The following is an 18946-nucleotide window of genomic DNA, read 5'->3' on the forward strand; positions in this document are numbered from 1 at the left end:
CTCACTAACTACTATCTCTCCAGTGCCTGTTGAAGGCTTTTTAACTATGATTTGTCCATATATTTTTTTTAAAAAAGGATGCTTAATTCAACTGATCTTGTTGATCTTTGTTCATACTGTATTGCTTTACGATCTTTCTAAATCCCTTTGGGAGGTTGTATACCTGCAGTGTGGTCCATAAACCCTTCAAGTAGATACAGTGTGGGTGCCAGTGCAGAGAAGTCCCTGTCTTGTGTCTCTACCTGCCAAATAGTGGTTGGCAATGAGAGAGGGCAAGAGACAGCAGACTTGATCTCAGAACCTGGGAAGGAGCATGCAGTTCATTCTGCATCAGCTGAGGTTTCCATGCCATACGAAAAAGCAGCCCCAAACTGGGGCTTCTCCAAAACTTCATACTATTCTGTACCTTTTGTGTACATGATCAGCTTTTTCAAAGGCAAGCTGGGTGAGCAATTTTCAAACTGCTTTAGGCAGGAATGCACCGGGCATGGTTTGAATTCTGGCCTTCATCCAGGTTGCCTGCTGTGGGACAAGAGAGGCTCCATGCAAGTCTGTTTTCACCCAGATGCATAAAAGCATTCTTCCTTTACACTTTACACACATATTTGTGGGGAGCGGGGGGAGAGTGTAAGTGTAATCGGCAGGAAGCCAAACACGCCAGGCCATCCCCTGTCAATGAAGTTTTTTGTTTACAAATGCAGCCCACCCGGATTCCAGCACAAATGCCAGGCAGCCCCCACAAACAACAGGGCACAAAGCAGGCCTTGGATTGCAAGCAAAGGAGAGCAAAAGGTTACTCTCATTAGCATGCAGCTCAGGCTTGCTTCACAGACAAAGGGCAGGAGTTGAAGAAACGGGAGGCTGGCAATCAGGTCGAATCTTCCAAATGCCATTGTGTTTTGAGGGCCCGATCCTGCTAAGCAAAGCACGTCTTGCTTACCTCAATCTTTGTCGGCGCAAATAAATACCTCTAAAGTCTCCAGGATCATCCTCTGTGTGCCTGGAAAAAATCCTTGCAGCCTGATCCTATGCATGTTTACTCAAATTCTATGAAGCCTACTCCCAAGTAGGGATTGCAGCCTTGATGTAGCCTTGGTGCCTCAGTGAAAATGCTCCCAAAAGATACACAGACTACCCATTATTTCAGCTGAACCCATTGAAGTCACAGACATTTTTCATATGGGGCATGCTCAGGTAATTCTAGATTCTAAGCTTAATGGTCTTATGCCCCTCTACCTATTTATTACATTAATGTCCCACCTTTTTTCCTCCAAGGAACCCAAGGTGGCATACATAAACCTCCTCCTCTCCATTTTATCCTCACAACAACAACCCTGTGAGGTAGATTGGGCTGAGAGTCTGTGACTGGCCCAAAGTCACCCAGTGGGTTTCCATGGCCGAGTTGGACTAGAACCCGGATCTCCCGACTCCCAGTCTGACACCTTAACCACTACACCACACTGGCTCTCCACCTATTTAGATTATTATTTATTTATTTATTTATTTATTTATTTATATAGTACCATCAATGCACATGGTGCTGTACAGAGTAAAACAGTAAATAGCAAGGCCCTGCCGCATAGGCTTACATTCTAATAAAATCATAGTAAAGCAATAAGGAGGGGAAGAGAATGGAAACAGGCACTGGGTAGGGTAAACAGGCACAGGGTAGGGTAAAACTAACAGTATAACTAACAGTCTAAAGTCTGAGCAACATCAAGTTTTAAAAGCTTTAGGAAAAAGAAACGTTTTTAGCTGAGCTTTAAAAGCTGTGATTGAAGTTGTAGATCTCAAATGTTCTGGGAGAGCGTTCCAGGCGTAAGGGGCAGCAGAAGAGAATGGACGAAGCCGAGCAAGGGAAGTAGAGATAGTAATACATATTGACTTTGAAATGTGGCAAGCCCGCCACGCTGCATTTGGGGGGCCCACCGGCTCCTTGGCATCCCTGGGACTAATGACACCATTTGTTATGGTTTTTTAATTCATCTTGCTCTCTCTCCAAAGCAATTCCAAAACCAGGTGCAGTGCAACCATGAATGCAATGTGGCTACTGAACACAAGAGGCTGGACATCAGGAAAAACTTTCTGACTGTTAGAGCAGTACGACAATGGAACCAGTTACCTAGGAAGGTTGTGGGCTCTCCCACACTAACAGGCTTTCCAGAGGCAGCTGGACAACCATCTGTCAGGGATACTTTAGGGTGGATTCCTGCGTTGAGTGGGGGGTTGGACTTGATGGACTTGTAGGCCCCTTCCAACTCTACTATTCTATGATTCTATGATCTCTGCACGAATCTCCACTCTGTCCTTGCCACTTTCAGCCTCTGCTGTCTCTGTGTGTGAGATAATTCTGCTAGGGTGACCCTATGGAAAGGAGGACAGGGCTCCAGTATCTTTAACAGTTGCATAGAAAATTGAATTTCAGCAGGTGTCATTTGTTTGCATGCAGCACCTGGGGAAATTCCCTCTTCATCACCACAGTTAAAGCTGCAGAAGCCATGCCTTCTTGACCAGATACAAAAGAGGGTAGGGCACGTGGGTGTTTCAATGAATTGCATGTTCAATGGCAATTTCAAAGCGGAATGAGCAGTTGTTCCACCTGGTAGCAATGTCGCAGCTATTCCGGACTATGTCATTTTGGGATGGAATTGCTGCCAGAATCAATCTAATTAGGAACATTTTACCAGTTCCTCCTGGCGCATCTAAGAAGTTTTCTTCAACCCCGTTATTGACAGTTTGCATTATTTGATCGTAAATGCCATTTTGCTCAAGCGATAGCTTAGGAATATTTGATTGCACATACGACAAAAGATCACCCGTGTTGTAATTTTGTTCACGACGCAATTCTACATCGAACGAAGCAGGAGCAGATCGATTCGGTGATGGCATTCCCAACTGATTGAGAACTTTGTTCGCGATTTCTAAGCACAAATCTTCAATCATTATCAACGCTTCGTTGTAGATTTCTGCTGTGAAATCCATGTTCATATTTGAATTTTCCTTGTGTATTCGACGGAAAATATCTTCAGCCATGTGTGATTTATATTTCTCCCATAACTCTGTTGGAGATGAAGGAGAGCAGGCGGTCAATATGATTACAAACAATGCACGAATTTGATTTGGATGTGACGTGTTGCACGCATCATTAATGCATACATCCCAGTGTTGGTCATTCTCCAATAAATTCAGAGCTTGACATGCACTGCGGAAAGTGGCATGTGTAACGCCGTTGACAATTCTCAATTGCTGGAAAGACATTGGACCGGGCACATTTACCAACAGCATGCGAAGAAAGAAGCATTCATCTTGATTGGGATGCACGGTGTACAGTCTGCCTATCGTAGTTTCTTTGAAGATGCCAGGTTGTCTGTTGACTCGCTCTCCTCATTTGCGTCGTTCAAATGATTTTCTACTCGCATTCCATGTGTAATACGTAGGCACTTCCGAATACAGCAGTGTTTTCGCAAACGCGTCATTTTGACATAACGTGAAGAAAGCAGTTAACGTTGTAGCCAGTGGATTCAGGGCTATTTGTTGCACATTTAGGTATATAAAAACAAGCGCGTATTCGAAGGCAACGTTGTGTCAAAATTTCAAAGCAATCGGTGAAGAACTTTCGGAGATTTAAGATTTTGAACAAACAAACATTTACATTTTTATTTAGATAGATAGATAGATAGATAGATAGGCCTTAAGTGACAGGAGGGCAGGGTTCAGCTGAACAAAGAAACATCTTGATGGGAAGAGCAGTTGTACAATGGAACCAGTTACCTGGAGGGGTAGGCTGGCTCTCTCTCACAGGAGGTCTTCAGTGGAGGCTGGAGACTGTCTCTTGGGGATTATTATTATTATTATTTATTTATTTATATAGCACCATCAATGTACATGGTGCTGTACAGAGTAAAACAGTAAATAGCAAGACCCTGCTGCATAGGCTTACATTCTAATAAAATCATAATAAAACAATAAGGAGGGGAAGAGAATGCACCAAACAGGCACGGGGTAGGGTAAAACTAACAGTATATTAGGGATGCTCTAGCTCTGCAAGAAGGGGGGTTGGACTAGATGACTTCCAAGGGCCCCTTCGAGGATTCTATAGCAGGGGAGCACAATCTTTTTGGCCCTGAGGGCTGCATCCAGTATAGAGATGGCGGCTGGGGGGTGCACATGTGCCTGCACCAACCCTTCATCCTGATCTAGGAATCACTGCTGCGGGGAGAGCAAAGCCTCTCCCATGGTTAAACCTCCATAGGATTGCGCTATCTGCCTTTTATTTTTTTTATTGTTGGTTTCAGACTTCCAGTACTTTGTGTATGTGTTGTTTTGATACATGTTTTAATACATATTTAATAAGTTGTTGGGTGACAATGACCCTGGTAGTATGAGAGAAGGAGAAAACCAGCAGCAACAACTGATCTGTGCTGGTTCATCTACACCTTTTAAGGTTGCAATCCTGTACACACTTTCTTATGAGTAAACCCTATTGAATTGGGTTAGATGTATTTCTGGGGAAGGAAGTATGGGATTGCGCTCAATGGGTTGGATCCAGATTGCGCCAGACTTGAACCACTGAAATATTTACTTGATTTACCATTTATTTCAATGGGTCTCCTGAAAGCATAACTCAGCCTTGACCCCCCCCCCCCAACCCCTTGGCCTTTTCTTTTCGTATCCGTTGTTTTTGGTATGTTCGGCATGACGCTTTTATATTTACTTATTTTTAAGTGAATGACCCCAAGGGTGGGTAAAAAAAAACCAGCAATGAGTACTGGTTTTGGATGGCCCTTTACGCATATCAAGGCTGCGGTCCCCATTGGACTCACACGGTAAGTCCCGTTACTCAGAAGTCAAGTCTCCTGGCACTACTGAACGGAACAGGCCTTACTTCTGAGCTAGGGTGACCATATGAAAAGGAGGACCGGGCTCCTGTATCTTTAACAGTTGCATAGAAAAGGGATTTTCAACAGGTGTCATTTGTATATATGGAGAACCTGATGAAATTCCCTCGTCATCACAACAGTTAAAGCTGCAGGAGCCATACTAGAGTGACCAGATTTAAAAGAGGGCAGGGCACCTGCAGCTTTAACTGATGTGATGAAGAGGAAATTTCCCCAGGTCCTCCATATATACAAATGACACCTGCTGAAATTCCCTTTTCAATACAACTGTTAAAGATACAGGAGCCCTGTCCTCCTTTGCATATGGTCACCGTAGGAAACATGGAAGGCAGAGGGATGTATTGAGTACGGTAACTTATTAAACGGAGGACAGGGCTCCTGTATGTTTAACAATTGTATTTAAAAAGAAAGTTCAGCCAGTATCATTTGTATATGTGGGGAACCTGGTGAAATTTCCTCTTCATCACAACAGTTAAAGCTGCCGTCTTTTAAATCTGGTCACTCTAGTATAGCTCCAGCAGCTTTAACTGATGTGATGAAGAGGGAATTTCCCCAGGTTCTCCATATATACAAATGACACCTGCTGAAATTCCCTTTTCAATACAACTGTTAAAGATACAGGAGCCCTGTCCTCCTTTGTATATGGTCACTGTAGGAAACATGGAAGGCAGAGGGATGTATTGAGTAGGGTAACTTATTAAACGGAGGACAGGGCTCCTGTATGTTTAACAATTGTATTTAAAAAGAAAGTTCAGCCAGTATCATTTGTATATGTGGGGAACCTGGGGAAATTCCCTCTTCATCACAACAGTTAAAGCTGCCCTCTTTTAAATCTGGTCACTCTAGTATAGCTCCAGCAGCTTTAACTGATGTGATGAAGAGGGAATTTCCCCAGGTTCTCCATATATACCAATGACACCTGCTGAAATTCCCTTTCCAATGCAACTGTTAAAGATACAGGAGCCTGGTCCTCCTTTTCATAGGGTAAGTCTAAGATTCTGAGCAAACGTGTGCCGAGGGCGGATGGTACCAGCCCGGAGAGGCAGCCGTCCAATGGTAGCCCTGCGGGTGTGGGAGCCGGCCCTTGAAGGCAGCGGCTGCCCACGCTCCCCCGAAGAGCCCAGGGGAGGGCAGCCGGGCTCGGCTCGAGGGCGTCGTCCTCCCGCTCTGGGGCCAGCCGAGCCCTGAAAGAGAGGCGGGGAGGGACGCGCGCTGCCCTGCGCGGGGGCGGCCCCTAGCAGCCCTGGGTCTCGGCCGCTGCAGCTCGCCCCGTGCAAGACGCGAGCCCAGTGCACTGCCTCCGCCGGGCGCTGCCGTCGAAGCCAGTGGTCCGTCCGTGGGAAGCTCGCCATGGCCAGCGCGGGGCTGCAGCTGGTGGGCTACTTCCTGGCGCTGGCCGGCTGGGTGGGCGCCATCTGCTCGTCGGCGCTGCCGCAGTGGAAGCAGAGCTCGTACGCCGGGGACGCCATCATCACGGCCGTGGGGCTGTACGAGGGCCTGTGGATGAGCTGCGCTTCGCAGAGCACCGGGCAAGTCCAGTGCAAACTCCACGAGTCGCTGCTGTCGCTCGACGGTGCGTCCGCCGCGCTCGGGGAGGGAGAGGGGAGGAGGGGGGGGGCAGGCGGGGCGCGCGGCGGTTGTGCATGCTAGGATCTGGAAGCCCTGTACGCTCACCCCTGCCCCCCCTTCTCCCTCCCTCCCCTCTCTCTGAAATGTACTTTGCACCTGCTCAGAGGCTTCAGTCGTTTTCATTATTATTATTATTATTATTATTATTATTATTATTATTATTATTATTAATTTATATAGCACCATCAATGTACATGGTGCTGTACAGAGTAAAACAATAAAATAGCAAGACCCTGCCGCATAGGCTTACAATCTAATGAAGTTGTAGTAAACCAGCGGTTCTCAACCTGTGGGTCGGGACCCCTTTGGGGGTGGAACGACCCTTTCACAGGGGTCGCCTAAGACCATCGGAAAACACATATTTCCGATGGTCTTAGGAAACTGTATTGACTGAACTATGTCATGTATCATCTTTTGTATTATTAAAGCTATTGTTATGTATTATTTTCATTATTAGCAAACCATCCCACGACAATGGATCGTGTAGAGAAGAACGAAAATAATTTTATGGTTGGGGGTCACCACAACATGAGGAACTGTATTAAAGGGGCATTAGGAAGGTTGAGAACCTCTGTAGTAAACAATAAGGAGGGGAAGAGAATGCAAACAAAAAACAGGGAAGTGTAAACAGGCACCGGGTAGGGTGAAGCTGACAGTATAGGGTCAGAACAAACTCAATATTTAAAAGCTATAGGGAAAAGAAAAGTTTTTAGCTGAGTTTTAAAAGCTGTGATTGAGTTTGTAGTTCTCAAATGTTCTGGAAGAGCGTTCCAGGCATAAGGGGCAGCCGAAGAAAATGGACAAAGCCGAGTAAGGGAAGTGGAGGTCCTTGGGCAGGCGAGAAGCAGGCGAGTTTTTCTGAAACTCGGCCTTAACCCTAGGCACCTTGCATGTATATGCTCCGTTTTAAGCTGGCGACTGAGACATTTCGGTTGGCCTCGTAACAGTACCCTGATATTGTTTAGGGAAATTGAGGCACAAGGGTGGGATGACCTCATCGCTATACCAGGGTGATATGTGGAAGGGAAATGGGAGGTTTAAAAATGCCTTCCCCAATCTGGCGCCTTCTAGGTGTGTTGGATTACAATTCCCATCACCCTGACTATGGCTGATAGGTGTTCAACACATCTAGAAACTACCAAGCTAAGAAAGGCGAGTATAGAGGCGATACTTTATAGAAAATACAGAGCGAGAGAGAGAAAGTCAAAGTCATGTCTGGGAACCCTACAGATATGCATATACAGCACAAGGTTTTGAGATATTACTTAAGAGTTGTGTCCTGTGGGGCTTGAAGTGCAGCATCATTCTGATGCATGGACTGTTATCCTCAGCTGGCAGAAACGAAGACAGCAAAAGGCAGACAAGTTGCTGTTGTTGTTTTACTAGAAACTCAAGACCCACCAACTAGACCAAAAGATTTCTGAGCAGAGAATTTTTTTTTTTGAGCAGCAGTTCATGGAGCCCTTCCACACAAAAATCCACACCTGATTACCAAAAGCTTTCTGCTTTTCAGCAGTATAATCACGGCGGGGAAGTAATGTTTTTGTTGCTACTGTTAAACAATTGGATGTCAGAAAACCTTTTTTTTTAAAAAAAAATATTTTTTTATTTTCTACAATACTTAAACATTACAATTAAAGAAACAACATACTACATAAATGTTGAATAACATCAATATCATATCTATATAACATAATCAAACTTAACATAGAAGTGCACCCCCCACCTCGGGATCCCATTCCTGATTCCAAAATCTCATACTTTCTTCTGCTGGCGGTTTCCCACTTCCTTTAGAAAACACAAATATTGTTTCCAAATTCCTTCAAAATCATTTGTTTTAGTTATACCTCTTCTCCATTTAATATTACAAGTCAATTTATCATTAATAGCTATATCCCATACTTCTTTATACCATTCTTCAATACAATAATCCCCTTGAATCTTCCAGTTCCTAGCTACAATCAATCTTGCTGCAGTCAGCAAATTCGTTAACAATTCCTTAATTTCTTTTTTACATTTTAAATCTTCAAATAGTGACAGTAATGCAACTTTTGGTGTTCGTTCTATCTTCATTCCCACAATTTCTTCAGTCTCCAAAAACACCATCTTCCACAATTTTTGTACATATTTGCATTCCCACCACATATCTAAATACGTTCCTTTTCCCCCACATCCTCTCCAACAATTTGCTGAATGCTGATTATTTATCTTATTTAATCTAACCTGGGTTAGGTACCACCTCCATATAACCTTGTTATATAACGGCAGAGCGCACAGGGATCTGCCCCAGATCTACGTTCTGCCCTGCTTTGGAGTAAGATGACCTTCAAATCGTGTTTCCATCCCCCCCCCCCCCGTACCCCACAGCAGTGCCTTTAATAAGTGTAATGAAGAAAAGGTTTAAAACAATGCATGAAAAGGAAATTGTGGGGGACGGATTGAGAATTATTTAACTGCGGGATTATATCCTGTCACGCACTTCTTAAAAGTACATGAGCCCTGCTAAACAAACAATGATGATGAAAAAAAGGCAGTTCAGTGTAATATTTAGCCAATGGATTAGTACATTGATGGTGCTATATAAATAAATAATAATAATAATAATTAGGTTAATTGATTTAAAAACTTTTTGATCAGTGAAAATAACAGGGCAAAACAAAACTGGAGAAATGATTCAAAAGAGTAAAGAGACGATGTTGAAAAAGTATATGTGGTTTTATTCCAAGCCTACTTCTTGGAATAAAGTCACATAATTCCCCCTCACCAACATTCTGAGACTTCATTTATTTTATTCGTTTCGTTAAAAACAAAAAAGTAAAACACCCCCAGATGAACCAGGCAGGAAGAAAGAAAATATTTTTAATGGATAAAAACTATGGATGGCAGATATCATCTTAAAATTAGAGGCATTCTGCCTTCTGTCGCATATAGAATGCCTCTTCTCTACCTCTGACTACTGCAACATGAGTGGATATGAGGTATAGACAAAGACCATCCCTTGAGATTATTACGTATTTGATTTATATCCCACCTTTTCACCAAAAATGGTGCTCAAAGCAGCTAACAACAATAAGCTGAAGCTTAAAACCGAACATAATTAAAAGCATCATAAAAGCAAACAAATAAAAACAAACACATTATGCAAAATGCATATACAAATTTAATGAATTGATGAAAACCCAGAAAGCAGCTGAGCTTTCTTTAACTGGGTGAGAGACCCTGGTAACAAGCATCCCTCTTACCCCAACCCTTTCAGTCTTAGGGCTCTACAGTGGGATCAACAATGGCTGATTGTTGATTGTACAGTGGCTGCAAGAAAGGCAAATGCTATTTTGGGCTGCATTAATAGAAGTATAGCTTCCAAATCACGTGAGGTACTGGTTCCTCTCTATTCGGCCCTGGTTAGGCCTCATCTAGAGTATTGCGTCCAGTTCTGGGCTCCACAATTCAAGAAGGACGCAGACAAGCTGGAGCGTGTTCAGAAGAGGGCAACCAGGATGATCAGAGGTCTAGAAACAAAGCCCTATGAAGAGAGACTGAAAGAACTGGGCATGTTTAGCCTGGAGAAGAGAAGATTGAGGGGAGACATGATAGCACTCTTCAAATACTTAAAAGGTTGTCACACAGAGGAGGGCCAGGATCTCTTCTCGATTCTCCCAGAGTGCAGGACACGGAATAACGGGCTCAAGTTAAAGGAAGCCAGATTCCGGCTGGACATCAGGAAAAACTTCTTGACTGTTAGAGCAGTGCGACAGTGGAATCAGCTACCTAGGGAGGTTGTGGGCTCTCCCACACTAGAGGCATTCAAGAGGCAGCTGGACAACCATCTGTCAGGGATGCTTTAGGGTGGATTCCTGCATTGAGCAGGGGGTTGGACTCGATGGCCTTGTAGGCCCCTTCCAACTCTGCTATTCTATGATTCTATGATTCTATGATAAAATGTTGCAGTGACTGTGCTCATTTTCAATGTGTCAGTCAGCGCCCCCCCCCCCCCCCCCGGTGCCATCCTCCACAGTGCTCCGTTCTCTCTCTCCCACCTCAGTTTTTCATCTCCTTCTCCACAATGGGCAGTCGGGATTCTGCAGCAGCTGAGCTCTCCATTCTCATTGGGCATTTTTTAGGAGGTTTTCCTCCCTTAGGGTTCCCCCCCCCCCTACAGAGTTGTGCACGGGTGGTGCACTTTTGGCTAAATAAGCAATGACGCAGCCTAAATGTGGGAACAGAGGGAATAATTAGCATAATTCTCACAACCTCGTAAAACTCTTTGAACTGGTCATGGATGTAGAGCAAGTGTCAGTAAGCCCGTTTTCTCGAAAGGGCAGCATTTACTCAGGGGTAATGTGGTGGAGGCTACAAACTGGCAGAGGGCAGCACCAAAGCCCAAAGAGAATGGGGCCACCCCCTTTCTTTTCATGGTCTGTTCAGACCTCACGCTAACCCACCATGGATCTCTCAAAAACACAGTCCACAGTGGGGTTAGCATAACATGGGGTGGATGGTAACCCTACCATGGTTCAAATACCTATCTCCCCCCCCCCTTACCCAACTTCTGCAACAGAGGTGGGAATGGGCTGTGGGAATGGTTCACATGTTGTGTGATGAAAAAACCAGTGGACCAGGGCATCGGCCACTTCCGGTGATGTTCTAGCCAGTGTGGATTTTCTTGACGGTAGCCGTCACATAGCAACGTCTGAAGCAGCCAGTGCACACCTTTCTCGTTGTGCAAGCCACTGGGGTACCTGGTGGCGATGGCAGGAGGACACTGATTTATCCGTGGAGCAGGGAGGAGTAAGTGAACCACAGGGTGCCATGTGGTTACTGGTCATGTGATGGGCCCCTTAGTAATGGTGTTCCTATCGCTTCCTCCTCCATAGTTCCGCTCCCCCCATGTGTGTGTGAATGGGGCCTTAGTCTTTCAGCTACACCCTTTTCTGCCCCCCCTTACTCTCTCTGTCTGAGGTCTCCTTCTTTCTCGCCCTCCTTCTTTCTCGCCCTCCTTCTTGATTAACCATGATTATGTGTTAAAGAGCCTTTAGTCTTGTTCAAAGAGCCCTTTCATAGGCTAAAGAACACTTTGCCCATGTATTGGTGGCTAGGGTGACCATATTTGGGAAACCAAAAAAGAGGACACCTAGTGTGTGTGTGGGGAAGCAGCTTTCTGAGTCCTGCAGAAAGTACGTTATTCCCCCGCCACCTTAAAGAACCCGATTGGAGTGGAGGAGGGGAAAGGATTTCATTCTGCACCACCACCATCCACTCCAATTGGGGCCTTTTCTCTAATGTCCACGAATGACCCACTTTCCCCTTTAAGACCTCAATTGGAGCTCGGGGTGGGGGAATGATGTGCCTCAAGAAAGCATGTCATTCCCTCCTGCCATGCTAATGGCAGCCTTAAAGGGGAAGGTGTGTCATTCCAGGACATTATTGAAAATGATAGAAAATCCGCCCTGACACCGTGGAAAGAACAAAAACCAAGACAAATCTGGGGAAATCCTGACAGTTGGTCACCCTATTGGTGGCTGAAGTTGAGACTAAAGAGCCCTTTGCCTACATGTACAAGTGTGCATGTGGAGCTGGGTAAAGAGCACTTAGGCTATGTGTCAATAGCCCATTCACAAGTTTAAGAGCCCTTTGCCCCTGTGTGTCAGCGGGTGGAACCAGACACCTATTTATTTGTTTTTAATGGTCCCTGTTAAAAAAAAAAAAGGCTCCTGACTGGAACTTTATAGACATCACTGTAGTGCGTCATTCTGAGAGACCATTGATTGTGCAGATGTACTCTTCCATTGAAAGTTGCCAAGACCAGTGCCTTCTTGTTTTACAGTTCATATCCAGACTTCGCGGGCCCTCATGGTTGTTTCTATACTCCTGGGCTTCGTGGGGGTTGTCGTCAGTGTAATTGGAATGGAGTGCACCAAAGTTGGGGATGAGAATCCTGTGGCCAAAAGCTGGATTGCTGTTTTGGGGGGTGTCTTCTTCCTACTTGCAGGTAAGCTAAAGGCTGGAATGGCCTTCTGTGGCCCGGATGTTGCCTTGAACCAATAACACTGTGTGAAAACTAATAATCTATTGTTCCCCAGTAGTGAAGCAATAAGAACACTCGCACTGATCACAACCATGGGGCCAAAGACCTTGGTTTTTTGGCATTTAGTATCCTTCAGCATGCAAGCAATTAAGCTTTTTTCCCAAGATAGACAAAAAAGGGGGGGCGGAGCCAGGTATCAGCTTGCTTGGAGGCTTAGTAAGGGCAGTAGGCTAGCAGAGCGGCAGTATAGACATTTTTCATGTAGGCGTGGAGTACATCAGCCATTGAATGATGCCGTATGAATGTGTGCGTGACCAGGAGGCGAGGGATTGGGGACATGTAGGATAGCCGCAGCCATAGGATAGAAAGACCAGGTCTATTTGGCTCCTCCTCTTCCTAACCTGGCTGCAGCAGAGGTCAGCAGGCCCCACTCCAACAAATTACCTGAAAGATTACCATTTGGCTCCTCCTGTCCCAGAACTCTTTCCATTATAAGAGCTTTTGTACCTTTGAGGATTGGTGCCTGAGCTTGCTCCTTTCCCTTTTCCCTCCCCATGTAAGTCAGAGGGCAGGGAATGTCTTGTTTGTTACTGGGACAAAATTATTTTGTACCTGCATGTTTTCCTCTCTGTAACAGCGATGGGGTGGAGGGTGGGGATTTGAATCAGGGCTACAGCGGAAAGAGTCTTCGTGGGGCAACATGTCACTTAGCCCTCAGCTATATTCTCTGCTTTTCTTCCTCTCTGCCCCCAGGTCTATGCACAGTGACAGCAGTTTCATGGTACGCTGCACGGGTGACGTATGAATTCTTCAATCCCAACACACCAGTCAATGCCAGGTGAACAGAAGTCAGGGAAAGGCCTGCGCCAGGGGCAGTCATGCCAGAAACCTGATCTGGGGTGTTTTTTCATAAATCATAAGCCCTATTCAGGGGTTAATTTGTGAGGGATAGTGGGGTTGAGCACATCAGTTCTGCCCCTCTCTCCATTGCCCTCCACAAGTCCAGCTCCTCCCACTGACTCCCCTGTCACCCTCTAGGAGACACTGAACCCTGGATAATCATGGTTCCAGCCTTCCCCAACCTGGTGCTCCTCAGATGTGCTTGACTGCAACTCCCAACGGCCAGGAGTCATAGTGCAACTCATCGGGGAGGGAGCGGCAGGGGGAGCATGGGGTTGGACAGTCACTCCAACTTTTGGTGGGCATCAGGGATGGCAGTGGTGGAGGCAGAGCTAGAGTGTTCCTCCCCTCTGCCTCACTGCATCGGCAGTTTAGGTGGGTAGAAAGTAGATCTCCAGATGTTTTGGGCTTCAACTCGCAGCATTCCTGCCCATTGGCCATGGTGATAGGGTCTTCTGGGAGTTGAAGTCTAAAACATCTGGAGATCTATTCTTTGCCCACTCAGTTTGGAATACCTCTAGCAAAACTAGACACCATGCTAGAAGATTTGTGCATTTTACACTCAGGTGGTTCACCAATAACGTAGAAAGAGGCAGGTAAGAATGCAGAAGACTCCCTGCTGCCTGATGGGTAATTCCCAGCAGTGCCTCTCCCCACCATGCGTTAGTCTCCCATCCAAACTGGCTGGTGGATGGGGATTTGGGTGAGGCCACCTGGGGAATTGTAGGCTCTGGAGAGGAAGATCATGGATGGGGAGGACCTCGATGCCCTTTACGCTGTTATTTTTTTCTTCTTCTCTTCTTACCTTATATATGACAGAAGTGTTTGTTTATATGTCCTCGATATACTCGAAAACCGTATATCTGGTTGTTATGAAACTTTTAGGATTTGTTCTACCTCTTGTCTGGGATAGTTTTAGGCATAGTGAAAATTTCATCCACCATCTTGAAACAAAATGGTGGCCAATCAAAGTTTTAAAGGATTTACTGTTTCAATTCATTTGATCAATATCAACCAAACTTCGTATCATGATTCTGCCATGCAGTGAGCAGATTTTAACCAAACATTTTAGCCATAGGATTATCTGTAATCATAAAAGATGCGTCTCTCTCTGTCTGTCATCGCCATAGCTCTGAGACCGTGAAAGCTAGGCACCAGGAACGTGGCATGTATACAACGCGGACCCTAAAAATGTGCACTTCAGGTTTATTTTGCTTTTAAATCCCATTAATTCTGATTAATTGAAGTGTGACTTAAACCAGTGTGTCTGAAACTAGCACCTTTTGCCACTACGGGTAGGCTTCCCTAACTGGCACACAGCTTTGCAATCCATACAGTTTGAAGCCAAGAGCGATTAGCAGAGGAGTAGAGTTATAGGACTACCCTCTACGTCTTGCTATGGGACAGCCCCCCTCTGGGGAATGGAGTGGACAGAGCCCTCTCTCAGGGGACTATGGGGGTGCATAGGGTGACCCTATGAAAAGGAGGACAGGGCTCCTGTATCTTTAACAGTTCTATAGAAAAGGGAATTTCAGCAAGTGTCATTTGTGTATATGGAGAACCTGGTGAAATTCCCTCTTCATCACAACAGTTAAAGCTGCAGGAGCTATACTAGAGTGACCAGATTTAAAAGAGGGCAGCTTTAACTGTTGCAATGAAGAGGGAATTTCACCAGGTTCCCCATATATACAAATGACACCTGCTGAAATTTCCTTTTCAATACAACTGTTAAAGATACAGGAGCCCCGTCCTCCTTTTCATAGGGTCACCCTAGGGGTGCACCATGGCTGAGGCTGTGCCTAGGGATACCAGCAGGTACAGCTAAAATTAGACAGGGCGGGCACAATGTGTCCCAACTCTGACAGCTGCGTAGCTCAGCTTGAAGGCTTCACTGTATCAAACTAAGGTCTACTCCAACACTGGTCAGTTTTCTAGTTTTCCTGTATAAATAAAAGGAAGTGTTTGTATGTCCTCAATGGATGGCTCCCCCTACTGGACAATGAAGGTGACACTGTAGCCCCTGAAATCAGAACCAAAAAGTGGAAAGATGCTATTATTGTAAAATTATTTTATTCACAGCCAGACTTTGCAAAAAAATATTGCTTTATAAGTTAAAAGTATAATGAGAGTGATACCTCTCAAACCACAAGGATATCAAAATAGCTTTCATAAAGGAATATTTCAGAAATCTTTACAATTTTTTACAAATATACAAAATACAGGCACAACAACATTATTTCACAAAGCCTGTAATAGATGAATTATTCATATGAAGCGTCTTTTTTATATAAACAGAAGTCCGGTTACTATGCTGTTTCGAGGGGTCTTCTTCAGCATAACGCCACTCAGTTTACAAAAGGAGCCACGGCTACAATAGAAAAGAAACCCTCCAGGGTTTATCACCATATCATTTATGTTTCCTTAAGCCGACAATAACGCTCTCAGTCCTTTTTAAGTTAAAAAGTGTCATATTCCAGGAGAAAGTAGGTCCATTTCCCCCCCATTGGAATTTGCCTTAGTACAGGCCTGCTTATTTGTCCATTTAGCCCAGTGTTGCCTAGTGAAGGGTGTGACAAGCATCAGCTCTCCAAGGTCTTGGGCCGAGATTGTTCCCATCTATCTGACCCTTTTTAAATTGGAGATGTCGGGGAATTGAACCTGAAGCCTTCTGCATGGGAACCGTGTCCTCCACCACTGAGCTACGGCCCCTGCCAGGCATCAAGAATAAACATTCCTTTAAGCTCGGAGAACCTTGACATCTCTGCGGCCTGCCGTACCCTAATCTATCCTCCGTTTGCTCTAGGTACGAATTTGGACCTGCTCTGTTTGTGGGCTGGTCAGCAGCCAGCTTGACACTTCTGGGAGGTGCCTTCCTCTCCTGTTCCTGCCCCAAGCCAGGAGAGCGGGGACAGCAGTACTACCGGCAGTCTCAGCCTTCAACAGCTAGAGAGTATGTCTGAACTATGTTGACTCTACTTGAGGGAAGAAAGAGGGAGAAGTTCATTCCTTTCCGTGTCCATGAACCAGAGAGACTGAGCTGCCTCTTGCAGCCCCAGCAGGCTGGAAATTCAGAGGCGCGTTCATTTCTCTGCTACGGGTGCTCTAGTTCTGGATGTCCTACAGGTTGGACTAGATGGCCTACGAGCCCCCTTCAATTCCATGATTCTGTGCTTCTCAGGGTTTTTGTCTTCTCAAATTCAGTTCCATGATAAACTTTGCAACATTCACCCACTCCCCAGCTTTGCAAGAACTCCCCGGCAGATGGATGCATGCAAATGGCAGGGAGGGAATCCTGATAACATGTGCGTGCAGCCCACTCCCCGACCCCACCCCCCCGTTGGCATTTATGGGCTCCAAACTAACAGCCCTCTTATTTTCGTTTTTTGTTTTTTTATTATTTTCCCTTGATTTTTCAGACCCACTGTAAAAAGGGGAGAGCAATGTGTATAAAACCTTCAGGGGGAGAGACGTGGTGCTGACCTTTCCGTTCCAAGAGACCAAAATGACTGTAGTGAGGACCTTAAAAACTGTATCCCAAGATCTGTTTTCTATATTGGGAAACAAAGCAAAAAATTTAAATCAGACATACAGAACTCAGAATGAGAGCTACTATTCTTGTAATGTAAACATTGCATTAACTTTTTCCATGGTACTGTTTCTGTACTGCTTGACATGATACTCTGAATAAAAAGAAACATCACTTCATTTCTAATGTTTTGTACTAAAATATGTCTTATTAAAATATTTTTATTGCCAGCTTTCTAAGTGTTGCTGTGTCCCTCTCCCACTGCCCCCCGCCCCCATGGGATTCTGGACTGCCTTATAGCATTTTGCTAAATGGCCCACCAAATCCGTTGTCCTATTTGGAGGAAGTGAATTTCTTCATATAAGGAGGCAGACTTGCAAGGGAGCCCACCTCACCGAGCATGAGGAGTCCCAGTGATGAAGCATCTTCGCCTCAGTGGCAAAGCATCATGGTAAAAAGAAGTTAAGCGCGCGCACAAATTAAGCACATGCACAAATTTAGCAACAGGGTGAGGAGTCCAAAGCCATCAATCCTTCCCCACTTTCTCCTAGTAAATAACTTAGTTTTCCAGTTAAGCAAACCCAGTAATAACAATAAAAGAAACAGTTATAGCGGTAGAAAGGCCGCAGAGTGTGGCGATTTTCCAGTATATTGCACTGAGCATAACATGTATGACTATTGCCAGCTGGACAAAAGTTGTGGGTGTGTGCTCTGTATAATGAGGTTCGAGCTCTCGGGGAACAAGTTCATTCCCTTGAAGCAGAGTTGCTGACCTGGAGCAGCTGAGAGGGGCAGAAAGGCTGGTGGACGTCCCCATCAGAGGCACTAGCTGAGTCCCAATCCCTGGGCGACAGCTCCTCTGCTTTGGTGCCTTGGGGAAGGTGGGTATCATTTTGAGGAGGAGAGGAATGATCCCTTAGGGGCAGGGGGCCTCTTTCAGGTCAAGGGCCAATTTCAATTTTGGAGACGCTCTTGGAAGGCCACACTCCAGTGGTTGATGGGGCTGAAGGCAAAGGGGACATTTGCAAAGCTGGAGCGTGTTCAGAGGAGGGCAACCAGGATGATCAGGGGTCTGGATATGGGGTATGGGGGGAGACACTCTCCAAAACAGCCCAGTGAGGACTGAGTATGTTCACTGACCACAGCACGTCTGTTGAGGCTAGGATGGAAAACTGGGTACCACACTTCAAGAAGGACGCAGACAATTTGGAGCATGTTCAGAGGAGGGCAACCAGGAGAATCAGGGGTCTGGAAACAAAGCCTTATGAAGAGAGACTGAAAGAACTGGGCATGTTTAGCCTGGAGAAGAGAAGATTGAGGGGAGACATGATAGCACTCTTCAAATACTTGAAAGGTTGTCACACAGAGGAGGGCCAGGATCTCTTCTCGATCCTCCCAGAGTGCAGGACATGGAATAACGGGCTCAAGTTAAAGGAAGCCAGATTCCGGCTGGACATCAGGAAAAACTTCCTGACTGTTAGAGCAGTACGACAATGGAATCAGTTACCTAGGGAGGTTGTGGGGTCTCCCACACTAGAGGCCTTCAAGAGGTAGCTGGACAACCATCTGTGGGGGATGCTTTAGGGTGGATTCCTGCATTGAGCAGGGGTTGGACTCCATGGCCTTGTAGGCCCCTTCCAACTCTGCTATTCTATGATTCTATGCCAAAGGCAGAAAGGAGGGGTGGGGAGGAAAGGAACCTCTCCTGCAAGCACTTGAGTCATTACTGACTCCTAGAGGGACGCCTGCTTTCGCTGACATTTTCTTGGCAGACTTTGTAGCAGGGTGGTTTGCCATTGCCGATCTCAAATGCCAAAAGTAGTACTTCAAGGCCCTTACTGCCTTTGGAGAGGCATTTCAACCTTCTGGAATTTGGGGAAACTGTACAAAAGCTGGGAAAGGGGTGAGGCCAGGGGAATCCCGGAGGGCCAGGTTGGTGTTCAGTAGGTTCCACACTCTTGCCTTAGA

The 18946-nt window shown here is 45.6% G+C and overlaps 2 protein-coding genes across 2 annotated transcripts in view; one reads left to right on the plus strand and one right to left on the minus strand.

The window, feature by feature from the left end:
* The window catches only part of CDC42 (cell division cycle 42), a 130412-nt gene that overhangs the window by 94362 nt on the left and 17104 nt on the right, over positions 1–18946 (minus strand). The gene's annotated exons all lie outside the window — the stretch shown is intronic.
* CLDN19 (claudin 19) lies at positions 6239–17201 on the plus strand. The gene is made up of 5 exons (XM_063145116.1): positions 6239–6471; positions 12352–12516; positions 13306–13390; positions 16256–16402; positions 16869–17201. Exons 1-5 carry the CDS (start codon positions 6249–6251, stop codon positions 16900–16902), a joined length of 654 nt encoding a protein of 217 aa, XP_063001186.1. The 5' UTR covers positions 6239–6248; the 3' UTR covers positions 16903–17201.

This window comes from Elgaria multicarinata, chromosome 20, assembly GCF_023053635.1.
Source record: "Elgaria multicarinata webbii isolate HBS135686 ecotype San Diego chromosome 20, rElgMul1.1.pri, whole genome shotgun sequence".
Lineage (NCBI taxonomy): Eukaryota > Metazoa > Chordata > Lepidosauria > Squamata > Anguidae > Elgaria > Elgaria multicarinata.

Excerpts from the sequence above, each read along its gene's own strand:
- CLDN19 (XM_063145116.1), top strand. The coding sequence starts at position 6,249 with ATGGCCAGCGCGGGGCTGCAGCTGGTGGGCTACTTCCTGGCGCTGGCC. Across the intron at positions 13,391-16,255 it reads AACACACCAGTCAATGCCAG|GTACGAATTTGGACCTGCTC; the intron begins GTGAACAGAAGT and ends CGTTTGCTCTAG. Across the intron at positions 16,403-16,868 it reads CAGCCTTCAACAGCTAGAGA|ACCCACTGTAAAAAGGGGAG; the intron begins GTATGTCTGAAC and ends TTGATTTTTCAG.